At 35.6% G+C, this 23054-nt stretch overlaps 1 protein-coding gene across 1 annotated transcript in view; it reads left to right on the top strand.

Moving 5' to 3' along the window:
- FOXK1 (forkhead box K1) overlaps positions 1–19601 on the top strand; it is a 127482-nt gene extending 107881 nt beyond the window's left edge. Inside the window, exons 4-10 of the mRNA XM_044678788.1 lie at positions 11092–11248; positions 12013–12159; positions 13907–14100; positions 16517–16683; positions 16833–17114; positions 18450–18674; positions 18958–19601. Coding sequence (XP_044534723.1) covers positions 11092–11248; positions 12013–12159; positions 13907–14100; positions 16517–16683; positions 16833–17114; positions 18450–18674; positions 18958–19175 — 1390 coding nt within the window. The 3' untranslated portion in view covers positions 19176–19601. The remainder of the gene's footprint in view (positions 1–11091; positions 11249–12012; positions 12160–13906; positions 14101–16516; positions 16684–16832; positions 17115–18449; positions 18675–18957) is intronic.
- Positions 19602–23054: the final 3453 nt, after the last annotated feature.

Here is a 23054-nt window from a genome sequence, read left to right as displayed (position 1 = left end):
CCCCCCCCCCCCCCCCCCCCCCGCAAGACCACCTTGTTTTTAAAAGGCTCAGAAGTTATATTCTTTTCCTTTCTCCCAAAAATTATTTTGAGGAACATTATAGAACTTAAGTTCAGGGACCATTTCTTATCCCTTACCCCCTCAAGAAAGAGGTACTTCTATCAGTTGAAGAACTGATCCCCCAAATCAATGGACCTTTCAGCCTGATTACCTCTCCTCCCCATCTCAAAAGTTATAGAAAATAAAAAGTAACTGAACCACAAAAACACTTGGGACCTTTCTACCTGATATAAAATGAGTTAGTATGATATGCTATTCTCTTACCCTTTTGCTTCAGTTTCTCCAGAAATTCCTTTGCCATAAATCTCATAGAAAACTACTTCTTACAACATAAAGAAGTTACATTTAATCCTTGTTTTAGGAAATTAAAATATTGTTATAGTTTTTGTTGTTGGAAGGGCCATAATTAATAGCTACTAATGTTTTTTAGTCTTTAAAAAGAATGGCTATGAGGTTTGGGATATTTGTTAACTGTTGCTAAATGTTATGTTAACAACAGCAAGAGGTTCTTAAAAATTGTTATTTTGTGTTTTTAACTTATTTTTCCTTATGAAACAGAATTTGCTTCTATTAGTAGATATGTTGTATTACATTTGTGTAGGCATATAGGCACATGACTGAAAAATTTCTTCAAATTTTACAATCAGAAAATTAAGGGGAAGAAGAAACTGGAACATAGACAAGGGTGAGAATCTGAAAAAGGATGGAGACATCTACACATGTGTGTGTCTGTATCTATATTACGTATCTATGTAAACATCCACACATAATTATCTTTCATCTATCTATTGTTATGTAGGCATTAGTTATCGGTAACATGTTGCTTCCGAGAATAACTAGAGCATATCATGGCAAGTCTGCTCACTATTTCTTTGCCAAATTTAAAAAAAAGGCAAATTCTTCCAAATAGATGTATTACTTTCCCATGTAAAATTAGATCTTTCACCTATGTCAAGGCTGTTATGGGAAAGACACTAGCATTTTTTAAGTGAGTCTGATAAATAATTTATTAAACTTTTATTAAAATCTTAGAATGTTAGTAGAGGGCCTGAAAGGGACCTTATGAATCATCCAGCCCCATACCCTCATTTACAGAGGAAGAAATTGAGACCTAGGGACATTGTTTCATCGCATTTCTACTGGTATAGTTAGTACAATGAACCTGGTTTCTTGACTTCCAGGCTTGGTATACTTTGCAATATAATCTATATTTTCAACAGCTATTTCTATATTTAGGAAATTCAGTAGCTTAAAAAATAGAACCAGATTATTTGTTAAAACTTTTTTTATACAAATTTAAATTCAAATTTGCCAAGAGCCTAATTAATTTTCTTCCTTTGATATTTTGGAAGAATTTGCCAAAATGTAGTAAGATTTAAATCTCACTGAAGAAAACATCATAGCACAGTCCTATTTTTAAGCCTTTATGTGGCTTTGAATTTGCAGTCTTGAATGGCATCAGTAGGACTTTAGAATTGAATTACTTTGTGTTGTGGATATTTGTATGTGTCACATACCCCTACTGGATTATAGACTCCATGAAAGCAAAAACCCTACCTTGTCTAAATGATGTTTTCCTCAAAACCATAGTGGGTGCTTATTAAATATTTGTTGTATTAAATCAAATAATGCAAATTAGTGCAAAGGATAACAATACAAAGTACAGTGTACCCAATGAGTGCTGCTCTTGCTATTGCTGATAACAGAGATGAGTGTTGCTGATTCTGTTTGTTCTTATCTTTTTCCTATATGTCAGAGGGGGTAGATTTAGGAGCTGTGGGTGACAATTATAGAGATATTTTACCTCACTATAAAGATAAATTATCATCCAGAATTGGATAGACCACCCCTAGAAGATAATGGGAATCTCCCTCCTGAAGGTCGTAAGCTTAAATTGGATAACTGCTTGTCAGAGACTTTGTAGAGAGGTTTCCTCTGTAGGTACAGATTAGACTGGATAATAACTCAGGTCTTTTCCAATTAAAGATTCTTCAATTCTGTGGTTCCTAACCATTATATTGCTGTTAAGGAATTCTTTATGACTGTGCTCTTGTTCCACTTACTATGGCCAGCTTCTTGTTCCCTATTTATTAGAAGAATGGTCAAAATCTCTTTCAATACGATTTCTAGGAACTATATCAGGGTAGGGAAAGAACTGTAATAAATTATTTATTAAATCTAATGGGGCCAGCTGGGTGGCTCAGTGGAGCCAGGCCCAGAGATGGGAACTCCTGGGTTCAAATGTGGCCTCACATACTTCCTAGCTGTGTGACCCTGGGCAAGTCACTTGACTATTCTAAGACAGAAGGTCTTAGAAAAAAATCTAGCTAATAAACCCAATCGATCAGATAGTTTTTCTGCCTTTTAGATTGAAGGCTCTTAGAAGCTAGTTTAGTCATATCCCTGAACATAGCCAGTTATCACATCTGGTGGTTAGTGTTCTTACAAAAAGTTTGCTGAATTAACAACTGCAGCTTTTGGAGAACTGGAGGAAGGACACTGTGTTCCTGGTAAGAGCTATTAGAGCAAGGATTCATAAAATAGCTAATCTAAAATCCTATTTTAGTGACCTATGCCTCTTAGTGGAATGTAGGGAAATTTGAGCAAAGAGGGCTTTAATTCAAGGAAACAAAAGATAAAAAAAAAAAGATGCTGGCTAAATTGATTCTCAGAATTCAGTGTCAATATATTTATTATCTATGGAAACTTCTTTAGCAGGCCTTTTATTTTTTTCATTTCAAATAAAGCTGAGAGAACACTTTGTAATATTGTTTCCTGGGAAGTTTTACAGTTTCTATTCTCAGTTCACAACCTATCCAAAATATACTTTTTATAAATAAATGGAATCCCTTAATTACCACACACACACACACACACACACACACACACACACACACACACACACACACACACACACTGGGGATTATTTCAAACTGGTAATACTTAGAAGCTGCTATTCTTCATTTTGTACTTTATGGAGGTGTACTGTGACAGTGATTTCTCTTCACTCATTTGAAGACATACTCTTTTCAGTATCTTTAGAAATGCCTTAGGGTTAAAATGTAAATCAGGTAGAAGGCTAATATCAAACTACTTTAAGTTGAGAAAAAGAATGGAGAGGTGTTATAACTATTTGTTTGATTTGGACAAATCATTTCAGTTTTCTCATGTGTAAAATGCAGGGCTAAACTTCATGATTGTTAAAGTTCCTTCTGTCTATTTGAATTATCACAAATGAAAACTTTTCTTCAAGGACTTGATTTATTATTATTTTTTTATTATTTTTTTTAAACCCTTAACTTCTGTGTATTGGCTCCTAGGTGGTAAGGGTGGGCAATGGGGGTCAAGTGACTTGCCCAGGGTCACACAACTGGGAGGTGTCTGAGGCTGGCTTTGAACTTAGGATCTCCAGTCTCTAGGCCTGACTCTCAATCCACTGAGCTACCCAGCCGCCCCTACAGACTTGATTTAAATGAATTTTTTTGGTTTTTCTTTACCTTTTCTTTGCAACTCAGGTTGGGTTTAAAGTTCATTTTAAATTCTTTATTATAGTCGAGCCATAGAAATATAATTTGGGGGGGGGGCAAACAGTTCAACTCTCATCATTAATCATAAGCATCAAGAGAATGATGGTTTTGGGAGTAACGCTGGCATTATTCTTTGTAATCAGAATACCAGGCATGGGCTTAATGAGAACCACACAAAATGGTGGCCCAGTGTTGACACCTTTTTTTTTTAACCCATGCCTTCTATCTTAGAATTGATACTGTGTATTGGTTCCTATGCAGAAGAGTGGTAAAAGCTAGGCAGTGGGGGTTAAGTAACTTGCCCAGAATCACACAGCTAAGACACTTTGTTTTAAATTCTTGGTATAATGGTCAGAATTTAATATCACTACAACTATGTAATTTTATGGGTGTTAGGACTTGATAATTAATACCATTAATAACAAATTAATCTCAAAATTAATAACTAGTCAGTAACAGGGAATTATATTGGAGATTTCATCAGGATTATGTCTTTTCATTATGGTATCTGATATTACAAAAGTCTGTGATACATACATTATAATGGAGGATACTTAATCAATTAGTGTGCTTTCTTTTTACTTCCCAACCATTGCTTCCTTAGGGGATTAAGCTTTTATTTTTTTCCTTCTCTAGAAAGAAGGAAATCTGTGACTAACATAAATTTACATTAAATCCTTCAGTTATAAAGAAGCTTAATTATGTCTCCCCCTTTTAGTGTATTATTTTAGTTAAAACCAAAAATCATGCATAGTGATGAGAATCAGTGTGATGTAAAAAGCTAGCCTTAAAAATCATGCAGAGGGGTAGCTAGATGGCCCAATGGGTAAAAAGCCAGTCCAGGAGATGAGAGGTCCTGGATTGAAATCTGACCCTAGACACTTCCTACTTGTGTGACCCTGGGCAAGTCAGTTAACCTCAGTTGCCTAACCCTTACTTCTCTTCTGCCTTGGAACTAATACTTAGTATTGATTCTAAGACAGTAAGAATTTTTTTAAAAAGCCATGCAGACCTGGAATAAAGTCCTACCTTTAACACTGCCCTTAAGGTGACCCAAGACAAGTCACAGCTTCTAGTTAGAGGTTCTTAAAGTGGGATCTGTGGGCTTGGTTTTGTTTGTTTTATTTTTAATATATTTGGTAATTGTATTTCAATATGCTTTGTTTCTTTTATAATTCTATATTTTATTTTATGCTTTAAAAATTATTCTCAGATGGGATCCATGATAATCTAAGGCAGTGGTTCCCAAACTTTTTTGGCCTACCACCCCCTTTCCAGAAAAAATATTACTTAGCCCCCTGGAAATTAATTTTTTTTTAAATTTTAATAGCAATTAATAGGAAAGATAAATGCACCTGTGGCCATCACCGCCTTCCTGGATCACTGCAGCACCCACCAGGGGGCGGTGGCGCCCACTTTGGGAATCACAGATCTAAGGCAATGAATTGCTGAGAAGCTCCTGACCTACATTGGTGGAGGGATTTTCCTCATTGGAATTCCTTATACCAGTGAAATCACAGGTCAGATCTCAATTCCCATGTAGTCATTAATTACATGTCCTTCAGCCCCAAAAAACATTCCCCTCCCTCCTCCACTAACCTAGGAAATTAGAAGCAATTATTAGTGGTTTTCATTATTTAATCTGTTGAATTTCTGTGATTAATGCTTATATTTCATTGAGATCAAACTTGTGAACCCCCCAGACTAAGATCCAGAACTAAATAACAAAGGTGAGATTAGAGTCTGGATCCCCAACTCCAACATGGGTTTCCCAATGTTTTCTCTGTTACCGGAGTATTCCGACATTTCTCTTGTCTAGACATATGTATGTATTGTGCACATGTGTATATATGCATGTTTAAATAGGTACACATGTACACATTCATCTATGTAAAATAAATTTTAAATTCCCAAACTTCTCTAAATTTTTTAACTTGTTGTAGTATAGAACTTCATTGTCAGACACTTTAGGCTTTTCACTCAGCTTCTTAAAACTGCTGCTTGTGGTTCCTCTGTGCTGTCCCAAGGGATAAAAATCTTGCTAGTTTTAGAAGGAGGCAGTATCTTCCACCTGGAAACATTTCGATGGCTTTTTTAGACCAACAAGGATGTATTGCACCTAAATTTGTTCTGAAGATATGTGGTCTTTTTTTTGGGGGGGGCGGGGAAGAGTCGTTTAATATAAGACTTAGCTAGCTAATTGAAATTGGTTGTCAGTTACAGTTTCTCTTGACTGTAGTGAACTTTCTAGAGTGTAACTGAATGGAGAGTATTGACGTACTAGCCTTTGAAGACCAAAAAAGCTGTGAACAAATAGACATTCTCCTTTGACCAATCACTTTTGGAAAAACTCTTGGAATTCCAGCAAGTCAATAAACTACAATATTATATTAGGTCCCAGCTTTAAACTAAAGTGCAATCTGATTTTATTCCCAAATGAATTTGTCAGCACAAACCAGATTCAGTAGTTTTGTTCTGTAAAAAGTTGTAAAGAGAATGCTGTTACTTCTTTTCCTTTCCCTGTGTCAGGTTTTGCTGAGCTTTGGTTTTTATTTCTATTTGAAATCATACTGTAGGGAGCTATACAAGTTTTTCTTTGGATTTTTGTCTTCCTGGGTTTAGACATAAATCCACCATGACCTTTTATAAAATGACTAGCTTGGAAGAGGCAGCATGGGCCCTGTTGTTTATCTCCAGTAAATCATCATTCTCCAAGATAGGACAAAGTATTCTTCTTTTATAAGGCTTCATAACTATACTATACTTTTTTTTTTTTTAAGTATCTGCATGCTTTCCCTTCCTTCAGTTTTTCTGAGGTAAGCTTCTTCTCTGCACTGCCTGATTCCCACTTAGCCTAGATTTTCTCAATTTCTTTAACTCGGTTGTGTTGCCATCAGGAAGTATGGAAAAAATGTGTTAAGTCTGGAGGAAAACTAGGGGCCCCCTTAGTATGAATACATTGTAAATCTGTATCTATTTTTTAGAATGAATTATGCAAATCGGTGTGGGGGGAGCATTTTGTTTCATAGATAAAATTCTGTACTCTAATGTGAAGCCACCAGTGATGAAGTCCTTGCCAACAAAATGGAGACATTTGGAAAACAGAGCAAATCAGCTTTTTAAAAAACCCTCAGAACTCATTGGAATACACCGTTAGGTGGTCCCTGGGTCTTTTCTGTCTCTAGCAACCTTTTTGTTTCTCTTCCATCCTCCCCCATTTCTTTATGACTAATTTTTGTATTCTTAAATAAGTTCCAAAAAGGGCTACTTTTATTCTATGGTTTCTTACTCAAAGCAACCTGTATTCTGTTAATGATTGGAAGTTTCTATATTTTCAGATTAGATGCCTCAACCAAAATTCAATGAAGTGAGTGAGTGCTTTTGAAACAGCTCCCATTGGCTCCCATTCACAAGTTCTAGAAAGAGATAATATTCAACTCTAAAGTTGAACTCATCTCATTAATGAATTAGTTGTCAGCCCTTGTTACCTTTTATTTTCAATCAGTGTTTTTTCCCTTATAAATAATTGTCTTCATTATCATATTTTGACTCTTTGTTTTTGCGTGCCCCGTGTATAAGTGAATGTTATTTCTAGAATATTTTATCATCAAAATAAATGTCAAAATCTGATAGCTGGTGTCTATCCCAATTATAGACAAATAAGCTCATGATTGGAATAAAATATTAAATATTCATAAAACAATTACTTGGGGTTAGACCTAACTTATATTATAGAGGAAACAACACAGAAGAGCCTGTAATCAAAATAGATATTTTATATATGTTCATATTCCTATTATTAACCTAATTGTATTAAAAGGATGGGGTAGCAGCTCTCAGAACTGGAGCAACCTAAGAAATCTTGTATTTTATCTGACATGTTAGCTTTTTCCTTATTGTCATAATTGATGTAGTAGAAGAAACACTAAACCTAGGTTCTAATTCTAACTTTGCTACCAACTAGTTCTGTGACACTGGGCAAGTTACCTCTTTTCTTGGGTACTTTGTTTTCTTTTCTGTAAATGAGGTATGGGGAGTGAAGTGAAGGAGTGGAAAAAAGAGAGTAAACTAGATCCGTTGTCTCCAGTCTTTTGATCTTTCACCCCATCACTAAAAAAACATTTGAGCATAAACCTCCCAACATGTGTATTCATTTATTAATAAATTAGATATATATCACATAACAAGAACAATGTTTAAATAATGAGAGAGATGAAATAAACAATTTTTTGAATTTTAAAATTTTATTGATCAATGATACAAAAATAAGTTTTGCTCTTGAAAGCAATGTGATTAAATATATTTCAGCATTTTCCATCCTGAGGGATAGGACAGACTTTACTTGTGTAATAGCAATGAATTTATTCAGTTATTTTGACCAAGATAAGTAAACAAAGATGAATTTTTCTTAGGACATCTTTTTGTTGAAAGATACCCAACATAATAAATAATGACTTATAATCCTCAATGAACATATCAGCCTTTTCAGCAGGAGTTGTATTTCTGTTTTTAGATATTCACAATATATAAGACAGAAACAACAAATGAAAGTGAATTATTTCCTTTCAATTGAGCAGAAAGTTTTTGTATACATCTATTATTCCACTTTCTTTCTTTGTGTGGTTCTGCTTAATAAGTGCTGTGCTACCTTGTTTCATAGTCATATGTGGATATTTAGGATACTTCGTATAATTATGAGTAATAACAGTAAGGCCAGTTTCCACAATATAAGAAAGGGAGTAAATATATAACAAGACTAGAAAGTTAAGTTGGAGCAAGATTGTAAATGACTTTAAATGCCAAACAGAAACTTTTATTTGATCCTCTAAGTAATAGAAGACCCATTGGAGTTTATTAAGTTGGGGGGTGGGAGGTGAAGGGAGGGTTGATAAGACCTCAGCTTTATGAAAATTCCTTTGGGAACTCTGTGGTGGATAGATTGGAATGGAAAGAGACTTGAAAAAAATCACCTAGGAGGAAGCCATTACAGTTGTATAGGTGAGAGGTGATAAAGACCTGAGCCACTAGAGTGGTGGTTTTTGTGAGTGGAGAGAGAAGGCAATGGATGCAAGAGATATTGTAGAATTAGAAACAACAAACTTCTGCAACTGATTTTTGATATGTGGAGTGAGGGAAAATTGGAAATTGAGGATAATGCCCCTGCATGACTAGAAAGATGGTAATATACTGACAGGGAAGCACTCAAGAGAGGTGGGTTTTCATGCAAAAATAATGCAGTGACATCTGTGATGTAAATTGCATCCTACCCATGTCTACCAATCCTGTGCAACTCATTCTGCTTCACCCAAATGAAAAGGGGTAGATAGTGCATTATAGACAAGCGCCATGATTGGCTGTTTAAGGAAAAATGGGATAAGACTTATCCCATTCTTGGATTGGTTGATCAAATATCTCTTCCTTCCTGTTCTCTAGAGCCCTATAAATCTAAAAATCCTGTAACTTTAAGAGGAGGGGAGAGACTATAAGGAAAATTTATTTATTTTTATTCATTTGTTCTATATTTATCCAAATATAGGGAATAAATGTTTTTGAAGTGTATTTTTATGAGAGCTCCTGAATTTTAGGCTCCACAGAAGAAAACTAACTAAAGGACAATTACAACTCCTTCTTCTTGAGTAACTTGCCTCTGTAGAATCAGGAGTTATTATCACAACAGAGTAGTTTTGCTGATTTGCTTGAAGCCACCATGTGTACCTTGCTTCTGGTTGGTGTAACAAATGTAAGGTTCCTTAGTATTTGTCATTTGCCATGCATAGTCCTTTTAGCTTTCCTGTTCTTATAGTGCCATCTTGTGGATCCCTTAAAGGAAATACCATATACAACAAAGATGGTAATTAGAACTAGGTCCTTCATCCATCAACCCATTTTTCTAAAGAGGTGATTAGGTTTTTAGGCTATATATTAAATTATAGTGCCTAGAAAAAAAGGGTGGTGTTTTTAATCATGTGAAATAAGCACTAAACTTTACATGTACTTTGACTTAGCAATTCTACTAATATGCTCCCAGCCTGGAGGTCAAGGACTGAAGAGCCTTATATATACCAGAATATTCATAGAAGTACTTTTTGCGGTACTAAAAAAAAAAAAAAAGAAGAAAGAAAAAAAAAAACTGGAAACAAGTGAGTGGCCATTAGATGGGGAATGGTTGAACAAATTATGGCATATGGATATAATAGAACACTATTGTGCTGTGAGAAATCATTAGTGTGAGGAATTTAGAGAAATAAGAGAAGACTTATGTGAACTAATACAGTGAAATTGGGTGAAATAGAAGTATGATATACACAGTGGTTACAATAATATAAGCAAAAAGACAACTGAAATGTGACTAATTGAAGTAGCCTGAATAGAAAGCCTGGAAGAAGAGATAATGAAGCCTACTTAATAGAGAGATGAGGGATTTTAGGAGCAGAATGTTGGCTATAAAATGTTATCAGATTTAGTCATTTTGTTAGTAAGTTTGGCTTACGTGTTTTTCCTTATTACAACACAGATAATTCATTGGGGATTTGGGAGAGGAAGAAAGGAACAGTTTTGGGGAAATGACAGATATTAAATTATAAGGCATATTAAAATAAGACTTTAAAAGGGGGGTTATTAATCACAGTGTACTGAATACTGGATGCTGCGTCTTAGGAGAAATACTATTGAATCCTGGTGATAAACCATGTCATTTGAGGAAGGATACTTGCGTTTAGTCTTGAAAAGGGAAGGTTCAGGAGTGAGGGAATATATACATAACTGTATTCAAGTATTTGAAGGTTTGTTTGATACAAGAAGTTAGACTTAGTCTGTATGATTTGAAGAGGACAGAACCAGGACCAGTGGGTAGAAGTTATTGGAGAGCAAATTTTGTTTTTTTGTTTAACACAAGAAGAACTTCATGTATTTAGATCTACCTGAAAATGGAATAGACTGCCTTGCATAGGAAGGAACTTTGCATCACTGAAGGTTAGTTAATCACATGATGATGCTAATAGAAGGAATTGATGCTTTGGTTAAGAGTTGAACTAAATGATTTCTGAGGGCCCTGGGATTCTATGTTTTTTTCTTAAGCATGGTAGAAAGGAACTGTAACATCCTTATACTTTAGGTTTCTTAAATCACAACCAATAAAGAAATAGGCAATCAAGTAAGGTATGTAAAAATACAGTGCAAAAGAATGAATGTGGGCAACTATTTCCATTTGTCCTTACATGGCATTTTCACCATAATATGGCAATATTTGTCTCTCATATAGTGAAGCGCCCATCTAAGAGGACAGATAGTTGCCGAAAAGCTATCAGCTGAGCCACCTGTACATTTTGATTTCCTTGTACTTTATGGTGCTACAAAGGGGTAATAAAGCTCAATAAAATATGTGGAATAAAAGAGATCTTCTAATTTTATTTATTGTTCCCTATTCATTATTCAGGAACCACTTGCATAAAAACCTACTTTAAAAAAATGCTAGCACATTATTTGTGTCGTTTTCTTTCTCCAGTGTTCCAAACTCCTGTCCAGCTAGTCCTCGTGGTGCTGGATCCTCAGGATATCGTTTTGTTCAGAATGTCACTTCGGACCTGCAGCTGGCTGCAGAATTTGCAGCAAAGGCAGCTTCAGAGCAGCAGGCAGACACATCTGGAGGGGACAGCCCAAAGGTTTGTAAAGATATACAAATATTTCCTGAGAATCTTCTAACAGCACGTTGTGTAAATAACGTTGCTGGTTAGTATTACAGTTGGCATTGCATTCATATGAACTTCAGAATAACATACTTAGGTATATTGTTAGTTAATGCCTTTTGATTGGTTTCAGGAATTATTAATCTGGGGTGGTGACTTCACTTTTTAAAGTGTTCTGAGAACTGTATTTCAATATAATTGTTTTCCTTTGTAATTCTTTGTATTTTATACATTTAAAAACTTTATCCTGAGAAGATCCATAGGCTCCACCAGACGGTCAAAGGTAGGCCATGACACTAAAAAGATTAACAACCCCTGTACATTTGTTACTGACAGAGCTATTTCAAAGAGGCTATGTTAGACATTTTGAGCAGAATTACAATCTTTTCCTGTTTAAAATCACCATATCCTAATTTGGTTTTGGGGACTTCATTTTCTTCTACCTTATTATGCAGTTTTATTTTTTTTCTTATGGAGGAGATAAAGACAGAAGGTCACAATCATGTGCTTTGTGGTAACTTCCAGCCTCTACCTGATGCACAAGTATGAATGTGAAGCATATTATAGAAGGAAATGGAGAAAATTTAACCTGCAGATATTTTCTGTCATCTCAAACAGGAGTGATTTGGAGACTGACTTAAGATGTCAGAATAATCCCTGCTCTTTCTACTGGTGACATGTGAATGTTTGATTTATATTTTGGCATCTCTCAGACCTCCATTGTATTCTCTTTTCCTCAGGATGAATCAAAACCACCATACTCTTATGCTCAGCTAATAGTTCAGGCTATATCCTCAGCCCAAGACAGACAGTTAACACTAAGTGGGATCTATGCCCATATCACCAAGCATTACCCTTACTACAGGACTGCTGACAAGGGCTGGCAGGTGAGTTTGAAAATTCTACTAATTCTCTGAAATTCTTCAGAAAATTCTAAATGAAGGTTAGAAGGGAAGAACTATAATCAGAAGGGTAGGCTTTCTTGTTTAACTCATAAAAAGCATTTTCTAAAGTATTAAGAGGGCATTTTGCCATGACATCTTTAGGGTGATTTTAATTTTGTCTAATCCCTGTGTAGGGCTTTTCCCCTCCAGCCTTTCCAATTTCTGAAACTAGTGACTTTAGTTATTGATATATTCATACTTTTATAGACGTGTCTTATAGTTTTGAACATATATTTTTTATTTTAGCTTTCTCAGTTTATTCATTTGAATACATGTTTTATGTAACTGCATAGGGCAAGATAATGTGCTAGTCATTGCCATGTTCTAAAAGATGAATTTGAATTCACTTTTCCCTGGTCAAATCCTTGGCTTCAAGGGGAAGTGAGAAGCTCACAAATGACTATAATAGGACCTCATTTTACACAACCAATAAATTCCAAAACCCTTCAAGTAAGCTGAAAATTGCACATAATGGCAAACTTATTTAATAAGAGTTTCTTATGCAAACATACCTAGGCACTTTACAACTTTTCTTAAGCTTATAAGAGCTACCAGCATCACTACTCTTGTAAGTATAATTTGGGGCCATTATTAATAACTATTGTTAATGAAAGAAAAAGAATTACCACTCTGATACCAACTTGTTGCAAGTGAGAACTCCAAACACAGACTGATGCAGGAGCTACTGTTTGGAGCAAAATAACACAAGGACTCACACCAACTTTTCTCAGAATGAGAATGAGCATGATTGCTACAAGACTTTACATACACTTCTTGGGACAATTGCAAGGATTTAGCAAGTAATTAAAATTTTTTATTTTATGTTTTTCTGCCTTTATTTTTTTCTAGTTGTCAGGAGTATTCATGTATCAAATCTTACTCTATGATAAAACCTTTTTTAAAAAGTGCCAGGAGAGGTGTATATGAAGTGCTGTGGTATCATAAAATGGCTAAAGAGATTTGAAGGGTACTTTAAGGAGGAATATATAGAGATAGATACACAAGCACATGTGCATGTGTGTGTGCACACACGCTCCCATCCAACCTTCAGGTAGATGTTTACAGATATTATTAATGTGGAAACTGAAGATCTTATATGTTAAGTGACTTCATGTTTCCATAATTGCTAGTAAGTGTGGGAAGCAGGATTTGAATCCAAGTCTCTTCTGACTTCAAATCCAAGCTCTTTCCATTAGATAAAGACATTCTGGCCTAGTGAGTTGAAATGATTTGGCCAGGATCTCCCAGGAGTCCAATGACACTGGAGCATAAGGTGTTTTAAGGGAGTAATGAGAGATATGGCTGGAAAACAGGTTGGGGCTAGATAAGCAACCACTAATCTTAGCTCTGTCGTTGACTTGCTTTTGGTCTATGGATAGTTATTTTGACTTTCAGTTCTTTTTTGCTGTCTGGATAATGGAGAATAACTGTTCCATGCCATAAAATATAGTAGAAAAATGATGGTGTTCTTTTTTACTTTCTCCCCAGAAATGATTAAAGAAAACACACTGTTAGCCAACAATTTAATACATTTTTCATGTTCATTTTTCTGTATTGAATTCAGTGTTCAGATTATTTTCTATATTTTGTGACTCTTGTTTACAGCAATATTCCTTTAATTTCCTGATGCCATTTGAGCTGTTTCTGGGTTGGCCAATAATTGATGGATCTACCTTTGCTTTCCCTACAGAATTCTATTCGACACAATCTCTCTTTGAACCGTTACTTTATTAAAGTTCCACGTTCTCAGGAGGAGCCTGGAAAAGGCTCCTTTTGGCGAATTGACCCAGCATCAGAAGCCAAGCTAGTAGAACAGGCATTCCGGAAACGGAGACAGAGAGGAGTTTCTTGTTTTCGAACCCCTTTTGGGCCTTTATCATCAAGGTAAAGATCACTCTATCCCATCTTTTGCTTTTCTTATTCTGAAGCGATTAGGAAAAGAAATTTCACTTTAAATAGAGAGGAGTCTTGCTATTTTTTGCTCTCAGAAGCACCTAAATCTTTAAAGAATATGATTCAGGAATTAATGAATTTTGTAATATTTAAAATTGATTAATGTTACTTGGGCATGATGAACCATAACTTTAAAAATATACTTGTTATTTTAGATGATACATGAAAAGTATACATTAATGTAAAAGCAATAAAAATGGCACTGAATTTGATAGAAATAGCTTTCTGTTTTAAAATTTGTAATTTCAAATAAAAAAGTTACTTTTATAAATAATTTAATATTTAATCTCTAGTATAGATGGTAAATTCAAGTAATATCATTTTACTTGTCATAGTTTGTCATTGAGAATCTCAGTACTTTTATAATACCGCAGCCAAAACAAAGTTATAAACAAAGTTGGTTATATTAGTGTGGGTGGGATCTTGGAAAATGGTTCCGATAAAGCCCTTATTTTCTAGAACACTTGATTTACTTAAAATAGAAATAGAGTAGAGAAATTTCACCAAGGTAACTATTGTTTCTTAAACTATTTTTCATTGTTAGGTTAGTCAGGTAACTAACTAGTTTGTGCCCAGTACTTTGAGAAATACAGAACCATTAGACACGATCTTTGCCATCCAAGAGCTTACATTCTATCTAGTTGGAGAAACAAGATATTTTATATATGTAAGAGTTAGAGACCAGTTAAATAATAAGCTGCATAGTACTGACTGCAGGAACAATAGGAGTTTAGAAATTGAAGAAATTGGCAACAGGTTTGAAGAGTTAAGGAAAGTTTTGAGAAAATAGCAGCAGATCTTGAACTAGGCTTTGACAAGGATTTGGATGATTAGTAAGAGGATGTTCCAGAAATGTTAACAACATGACCAAAGGATAGCAATTATTTTGATATTATTGGAAGGGTAGTGAAGACATTGGCTTGACTGGAACAGAGAATTTATCTTGAAGTTCTGGGAAGTAAAACAAGGTAAATAGGGTGGGGCTAAACTGGGAAGAACCTTGAGAGCTAAATAGAGGAGTTTTGACTTAATGGGCAATAAGGGACTGACTCACTGAACTGGTATTTTAGAAAGACAAGCCTGGATATATTATGGATTTAAGTTGACAAAAACTGGAAGCTAGAAGGATAGATAGAAAATTGATTAAGTAATCTAAACTAGAACTTATAGTAGGAATAAAGGAAGGCATAAATCAGAATTATTTGAAAGTAAGAGTCAATAGAGAAGAGACATGTATGTGGGGATGGAGGAGACAAGAGAGTTAAAGATGATTTAAAGCTATCTAGCTAAGGAGACTGGGTGGTTTTTTCATAATATTTTAAATATTGACCAGAAATGTAATTTTGCCCTCTTCAAACCCCCCTTCAGTCAGCCCTATTTTAGACACTGCTTCTCCTATATCATTTTCTCCCCCAGTTTTATCCAAATTCATGTTCAGTAACAAAGGGCCCTTCTCCTTTTTCTCTTTCTCCTCCTCCTCCTTCCTTTTCTCCTTCCTCTCCCCATCTTCTTTTTTCTCTCTCTTCCCCCTTCCTCTGTTTCACCTTCTCCCTCTTCTTCCCCCACCTCTACCTTCTCCCCCCATCTGTCTTTGTCTCTGTACCCCCTTCTGTCTCTATGTTTCTCTTTCTCATTCTCCCTCCTTCCTCCTCTCCCAGTCCTAATTGAAATCGCTTCATAGCCCTTCTGACCTGAAACACTGATCAAAGTATTATTAAGTCTGACTTTGCTCCACAAGCCCCATTCTTTGGCCAGAAATCACATGCCAGCAATAATCTGTTAAGTATGGGAGGTTTTATAGAGCCTCGGTTAATGAAGATGAATAAACTTTTCATTTGTTCATTTGTTATGTTTGTTTTGTATGTAAAACAAGTTATACTCCCCAGTGCTTGTTTTGCTTTCTTAGCTGTGAATTTTTGCACATTGAAAATTTGTACATGTGAAATAGAAGCCAGCTGAAAGTGTGATTCTTAACTGCAGAATGCTAAGGCATGTTCATGAAAGACTGGCTGATCTTCTCAGTCAGGGAATAAATGCTCTTGAATTGTAGCTTTTACTGCAAAGCCACAAACAAGGCACTTTCCTTTTACTTAATGGAGCTTTAAAACTGTGGTTTTATGTTGTCAGTTGGCAAGCTGTCACTGCCAAGAATTGTTGTGTTGGGAATATTTTAGGGGGGCAGGAGCAGCTCAAGAAAGATTTAGTAAGGGGGTGGAGTATAGGATGTGGATGTTGGAGTTTTGGGTTCGGTTTGTTGTATTCATTTCTTGCCACCCTTATATTTAATTCCTTTGGACTTGTACTGACATAACATAGTGCTTCTCTTGGTTTTTTTTTTTTTTTTAAGGAGTGCTCCTGCTTCACCTACTCATCCGGGGCTAATGTCACCTCATTCTAGTGGCCTACAAACCCCAGAGTGCCTGTCTCGGGAGGGCTCACCCATTCCACATGACCATGATTTTGGGTCAAAATTAGCCTCTGTTCCAGAGTATCGGTATTCACAAAGTGCACCTGGTAAGGATTATCTGTTTTGCAGAGAAGTTCTTTTAGTTGATAAAAGTTTTTAAATTCAGTTCTCTTGAACCAGAACTGACATTAAGAGAATTTCCTAAAAATGCCATTTAGTCTATAGACATTATTTTTCTCCCTTTTGTATTGTTTAGGGTCTCCTGTTAGTGCTCAGCCAGTGATAATGGCCGTTCCTCCCCGACCGTCAAATCTCGTGGCCAAACCGGTTGCTTACATGCCAGCTTCAATAGTGACTTCACAGCAGCCTTCTGGTCATGCAATTCATGTTGTGCAGCAAGCTCCCACTGTTACCATGGTCAGGGTTGTGACCACATCTGCTAATTCAGCTAATGGATACATACTCACCAGTCAGGGCACAGCAGGAAATAGCCATGAAGCAGCGGGTACAGTTTTGGACTTGGGCAGTGAACCAAGAGGTAACCTGTTTGCTTGGTTGTTTCATTTGATCTTGATATAGATAATTTTTGCCTTTGTAAAATATTAGAACTTGACATGTAGGACCTCAAAGAGCATAGCTAAGGGAAGCATGGATGAGTTGTGGTAGAAATATATCAGTAGGCAGCATTTGAAACCATTTCTGCCATCTATGAATTACTATATTTGCATTAATTATACTTTTTAATAAATTCTGCCCTTTAATAGGTCACAAAACAGGTTGGTAGTTTTTGTTCAAGATTGCATTCACTAAGTATCTAGATCTTTTCTGAAATTGAAATATAAATTTTTTAACATAAAAAGGATCAGCTTATGGAAATTAATTAGTGGTTGTGGCAATAGGACCCCTAGTGAAGAGACTATAGAAGTAATTTAAAATGAGTATTTTCTTTCTGAACTAGAAATTCTGATTTTTCATGGGTTCAGTGAGATGTCTTATAAAATTTGTCACTGTCAACAAAAAAAAGAAAATTGACTCAGCTCTTTTAAAATCAAGTAATATCTCTTAGTTATCTTTTGATCTCTGCATTATCTCTACAATATTTTTGTGGCACCATCAAAATAAGATTTGTACTTTTGTGAGTAGCTCTAGACAAATGAAAACATTACTGGCATTATGTTTTTAAAATAAAATTATGGGGTGCAGCTAGGTGGCTGAGTAGATTGAGAGCCAGTTCAAATGTGGCCTCAGACTCTTCTTTAGCTTCATGACCCTGGGCAAGTCATCTGACCCCCAATACTTAGCCCTTCTTGTTCTTCTGCCTTGGAACCAATACACAGTATTCGGAGACAGAAGGTAAGCATTATTACTACAACAACAAAAATCAATTTATGGATAGTTAAATTTGAGTGATAATCAAGTGAAGAAACTATGGGTTAGTTTTATCATTTGTTGGAGAAGGTGGTGCTGTTTAGACATGAAAATAAGATGACAGCAGACAGCTGTTGATGTTTAGAATAAAGTGATGTAAATTTGTCTAGAACTAACATGTGCTCTATAAAAAATATCTTCTTCAGTTTATAGGGAAATAATTAAGGGATTCTTTTACTTTTTCATTTAATAAACATCATCAACTAATGTCTTTTCCCATTTTCAATCAACATTCTTTCGACAAAGTGTAGTAAATCATTTGAGTGCCTTTGGAACTCTTGTCTACAAGCAGTGTTGTTGCCTAGGTCCATAGGATCTGTGTTCGTGAAACTGAATTATGTTATTTCTTTTTTTATTGTTCCTGATAATGTTAGTATCAGGTAGAAAAGAAGAGAATTGCCTTTGTTAGTTTATCCATAATTTGGTGTTCCTTAAATTTCGATAGCTTTGGAAGATAAACCTACAATTGCATTCGCGACAATTCCAACTGCCAGTCGAGTCATCCAGACGGTTGCCAGTCAGATGGCTCAGGGAGTTCCAGGACAAACAGTTACGATACTTCAGCCAGCAACACCAGTGACTATTGGGCAGCACCAGCTCCCAGTTAGGGCAGTGACACAAAATGGAAAGCATGCTGTTCCTACCAATAACATCACTGGCAATACTTATGGTAAGATTTTATTAGTCATTTTCTTCTCCCTGTTTATTCCCTGAATTCTTCTTACTTTTCCTGCTATGTCAAAATGTGGAATATTTCTTTCAGTACATCTTTCGTAAATGTCTTCAAGTTGAGTGTGTTGTAGATTTTTCCATCCTAATTTCTGAATATGGTGATAAGCTTCTTTTCTCTGTCATTTACTTAATTTACCAAATTGGTGATTTTTACCTTTGTTCAAAAGAATAAGAGTTGGTCTTGATTTTGCATATTAAATTTCTGTCTCTTCCATTCCCAGCCCTTACAAATCCACTGCAACTTCTCGCAGCCCAGGCTAGCTCCTCCACTCCTGTCGTGGTTACACGAGTGTGTGAAGTGGGCTCTGAAGACCCTGCAACCTCCTCAGGGGAGCCAGATGTCAAAAGACCTCGGTTGGAGGAACCCAGTGGAACTGTTGTGGCACAGGCAGGAGTGATAACATCTACAACCCCACAAGGGCAAGGAACCGGTGAATGAAGTACCTGGGAAAGGAGCTGGAATATAGGTGGAGCAGAAGGTGCATCAAAAGGAATGGTAGAACAGAAGCATAACTACCTAAACAGCCACTTTATCTTTACATGAGATAGGAAAGACAGCTCCACAGCTCATCAGATCTCGAGGTGCCAAACAGATTGGGAAAAGCTTCCATCTACCTGTACCTGGAATTCAGCTCAGCCTTTACTTTTGTTTTTCTCTTCCATACCTTTTAGTTAAAAAAAAAAAAACAAAAACAAAAACAAAAAACAAAAAACAAAAAACCCACATAAACAAATACAGACAACTGATTGTATGACTGCTGGGAATTTTTTTTTTTTTTCAGCACCTCCTGTCCTTCCCCAGCCTTTTTCTTCAAGAGGCTGGGGAAGAGATTGCAGTTCAGTATCTCAAGGAATGTATCACAAATGTCTGCTCCATAAGAAGAAGGTTCCTTATTTCTCCAATGCCTTAATGCTGCCTCAGAGTTTTGACATTGATGTTCTTAAGGAAGCAGCCTTGACCATCACGGGAAGACTGACACAGGTTATCATAGTGACAGCATTAAAGTAGCATGGTACCCAACAAACAATCCTTTTAAAGAAAAAAAGTAATTGTATTTAGAATGAATTCTTATTTATGTAGTAGGTTGAGAGCAGGCTGTTAGGGTGGGGACCAGGGGGTAGAATAACAGGAATTGACCAATTTGTTATTTCATAAGTGTCTTTTTTCATAGAAAAGCAAAAGAGAAGGTATTGACATTAGTATTATTTTTAACTGGTTTGGTTTTGATCCCACAATGTTTCTTGCTTTGTTCAAACATATACCATCCTTTTTTAAACTAAGCCTATATACATCTTGGACAGAAGTCGAGGGAATAACCCCGCCTTTTCTTTTGTTTTCATTTTTGTTTTCATTTTACATGCATGATGCATGCATTAATCACACCATGGAGTTATAATCCACAGTTGTAACTGTTAATGTCATGTTAAGGGAAATTATGAAAGCTTCCTATATTAGAACATGTATTTGCTTCAAAACTGTTGGATGGAAGTCCTTTGGTTGGAAGATGGTGAAAGGCTAATGGACTAAATCATAACAATAGTACCCAGGTTTCAGTATTTGGAGTGAATGTTCATCAGAACAGAGCCTTTGTGCTGTCTTCACTGCAATAGTAGTAAAGTTGAAATAACTAGGCTTTCTAGACAGAACTATTTGGCTCACTTGATTTGAACGAAAATAGAACAGAGGTTTCTCAGATTTTTCACAAAAAATCAAACTGTTCTCTCCATGACCTAATAAGACCTGATATTCTCAGCATAGCTGGATGTAGTTTTCTTATAATCTCTCAATCTTTTTATTTAAACTTCATCCAAGTTCCTGTTTTCTTTCACATTTTATTATTGCAGTTGGAAAATATTTCCTTTGTCTAAAACACCAAAATCTTTTGGTTCTATTCAAGGCAATGAAACTACCTTCCCAATTAATGAGGTTACTCACTGATAAACACTTTCTCCTAGCATTTATTCACCCTAATTAGCTTTGCTGCCAAAAATGAATATATTAATAACAGTGTCCTCTGAAGAAGGAAAGAGAACAAAGTGTTTCAATATAATGACTCTATGTTCCTTAGGAAAATGACTTATAACCATGTATACTTGGCAGTTTCAACTATGTCAAGTATATTGAAAGGAGGTGGGAGCATATGGAATATTATTTATTGTCTGTTCAGATTTTTATCAATCTGTTTTCCTAAGCAGTGTGTAGGAGGGATGAAGGAATGCTTTGGGTAGAAAATTCTCTTTTATTTTGTGAAATATCCTGGTGCTGCTTCTCAATAGTCATCATTAGGAGAAAAAAATGTACACAAAACTAAGCTATCAGGAAATGTTTTTTATTTTATTGGAATAAAAGAAAGCCAGAAATACCTTCCTTCTTTCCCCCAACCTAAGTAGCTCTGTTTAGAGCTGGTTCTTTATAAGCCCTGTTAGAAAAATGTCAGTGGTTTTCACGACTTTCCCATAAAATTACAGGAGACAAATTAAAGGCAAGAAAATTTCACAGGAATTGGGAACTAACCAATATTTTTCTGCTTTAGAATGAAAAAATTAATTCCTTGTTTTCTTTTTTTAATAATTTAAGGCAGTGGGCATTTAGCCCCACTTTTAGTTATTAGCAATTTGCAGTCACAGAGCCCATTGAACCAGAAGTTTAAGAGGAAGGTGGCCTGGTGATACACTAGGGAAAGAGAGCTAGCTCTACCACAGTTGCCCTTCACACTGTTGTGTCCTCTTCAGTCAGAATCAGAGGGAACTGGCTCCTCTTAGAAAAAATTACTGAGCCCTTCATGAAATACTCTATTCAGTTCAATAAAGAAAAAAGGGAAAATATCTATATATATGTGACTAAATTTAAAAAAAAACATTTTTGACATCCATGCAATTTGAAGTATAAAGTTTCTGAGTAGTGGGAATGAGTTAACCAGCAATGCAGTTCTCAGAGATACTTTACCCACCTTTAATGATAAATTATGCTCCATTCCACACTTACATTTTCTTAAATTTGTGTGTGTGTGTGTGTGTATAATATATGTAATATGCGAGAGAGAGAGAGAGAGAGAGAGAGAGAGAGAGAAAGAAAGAGAGAGAGAGAGAGAGAGTGAGTTAAATGAGAGATGAATGATGAGTTAATTGATGTCAGACAGGCTTTATTCTGCCATGACAGCTTCAATTACTAACAGAACTAGGGCCATGTTCAGGGTAGAGGATCTGTAATTAGTGACTTTTTAGGACCACCATTTGCTTCTTTCCCATCTTTAATTAGTGTTTGTTCTAAGTACTGCTTATGTATAATCTAGGAGAGGGAAAAGGCTTAAGGTGGTGGGAAATATATTTCGTCTTCAATTATCATGATTACCACAGACTTTCTCCTTTCCAAGCAGGGATTTTCTGCATAGAACACTCCACGTTGGGAGGTTAGAAAAAGACAGTGACTCACTTTTTTTTTCTTAGTATTTGTTTCTGTCTTTTGCTTCATCTAAACTTATTGCTCCCATTTGTTTGTTTAATTGATGTCAGAAAGCACCGTTTGTGAACATTATATCTTAGTAATAGTTAGTCCATAATTAGAAGGAAAAAAGGATGGTGAATAGGGAAGGAGGGACATAGAGTTTCAGTGGGAGGAATTTCCTCTTCTTGAGATTTCTAGCACTCTAAGCTTCTGCAAGAGTTGCATGTAGAAGGAACTAAAAAGGATTGAGACCAGGAGAAGTGTGGTGGATGTCGGAAAAATTATTACCCACATAGATCCTTTGTTTTGTAATAACCTAAGAAAGGTTTAGATTATAGCTAGGAAATACTGCCTTATGTCTTCTAAGCCAATGTTTGTGGCAGAGATAATTTAGCTAAAATGTCAAAATAGGATGTGTGGTGGCTTTAGAAATTCTTAGGCAGAACTTTTATCATTTGGGGCTAAGGCAGGGAAAGCAGTTATGTGTCTATGTCTGATAGGTTCTCTAATCCTGGGGTTTGTCTCATTTTTGTCTTCTATCTTGGTATATTTTTCATATTTTCCTCCTGCCTTTTTTGACTCCCCTTTTTTGCTTCTTACCTGAAAACAAAGAAGGGAATTTTCTTATAAGGAATTTTAATTTTTAAAAATCTAAGAAAACATGCATAAATAAAATTATATATACAAAAACAATAGAAAACCCCAAATGAGGTGTGCCAGTTAGCCTACATCGCTTTCTTCTCTCTAAATGTAGTTTTGTGGTGATATTGGAATATATATATGTGTGTGTATATATATGTGTGTGTGTGTGTGTATATATGTATATATATATGTATATATATGTATATATATACATATATATGTATATATACA

The sequence above is a fragment of the Gracilinanus agilis genome, chromosome 1 (assembly GCF_016433145.1).
Source record: "Gracilinanus agilis isolate LMUSP501 chromosome 1, AgileGrace, whole genome shotgun sequence".
NCBI classification, from domain to species: domain Eukaryota; kingdom Metazoa; phylum Chordata; class Mammalia; order Didelphimorphia; family Didelphidae; genus Gracilinanus; species Gracilinanus agilis.
The sequence above is the reverse complement of the archived record's forward strand: the minus strand, read 5'-3'. Positions and strand labels throughout refer to the sequence as shown.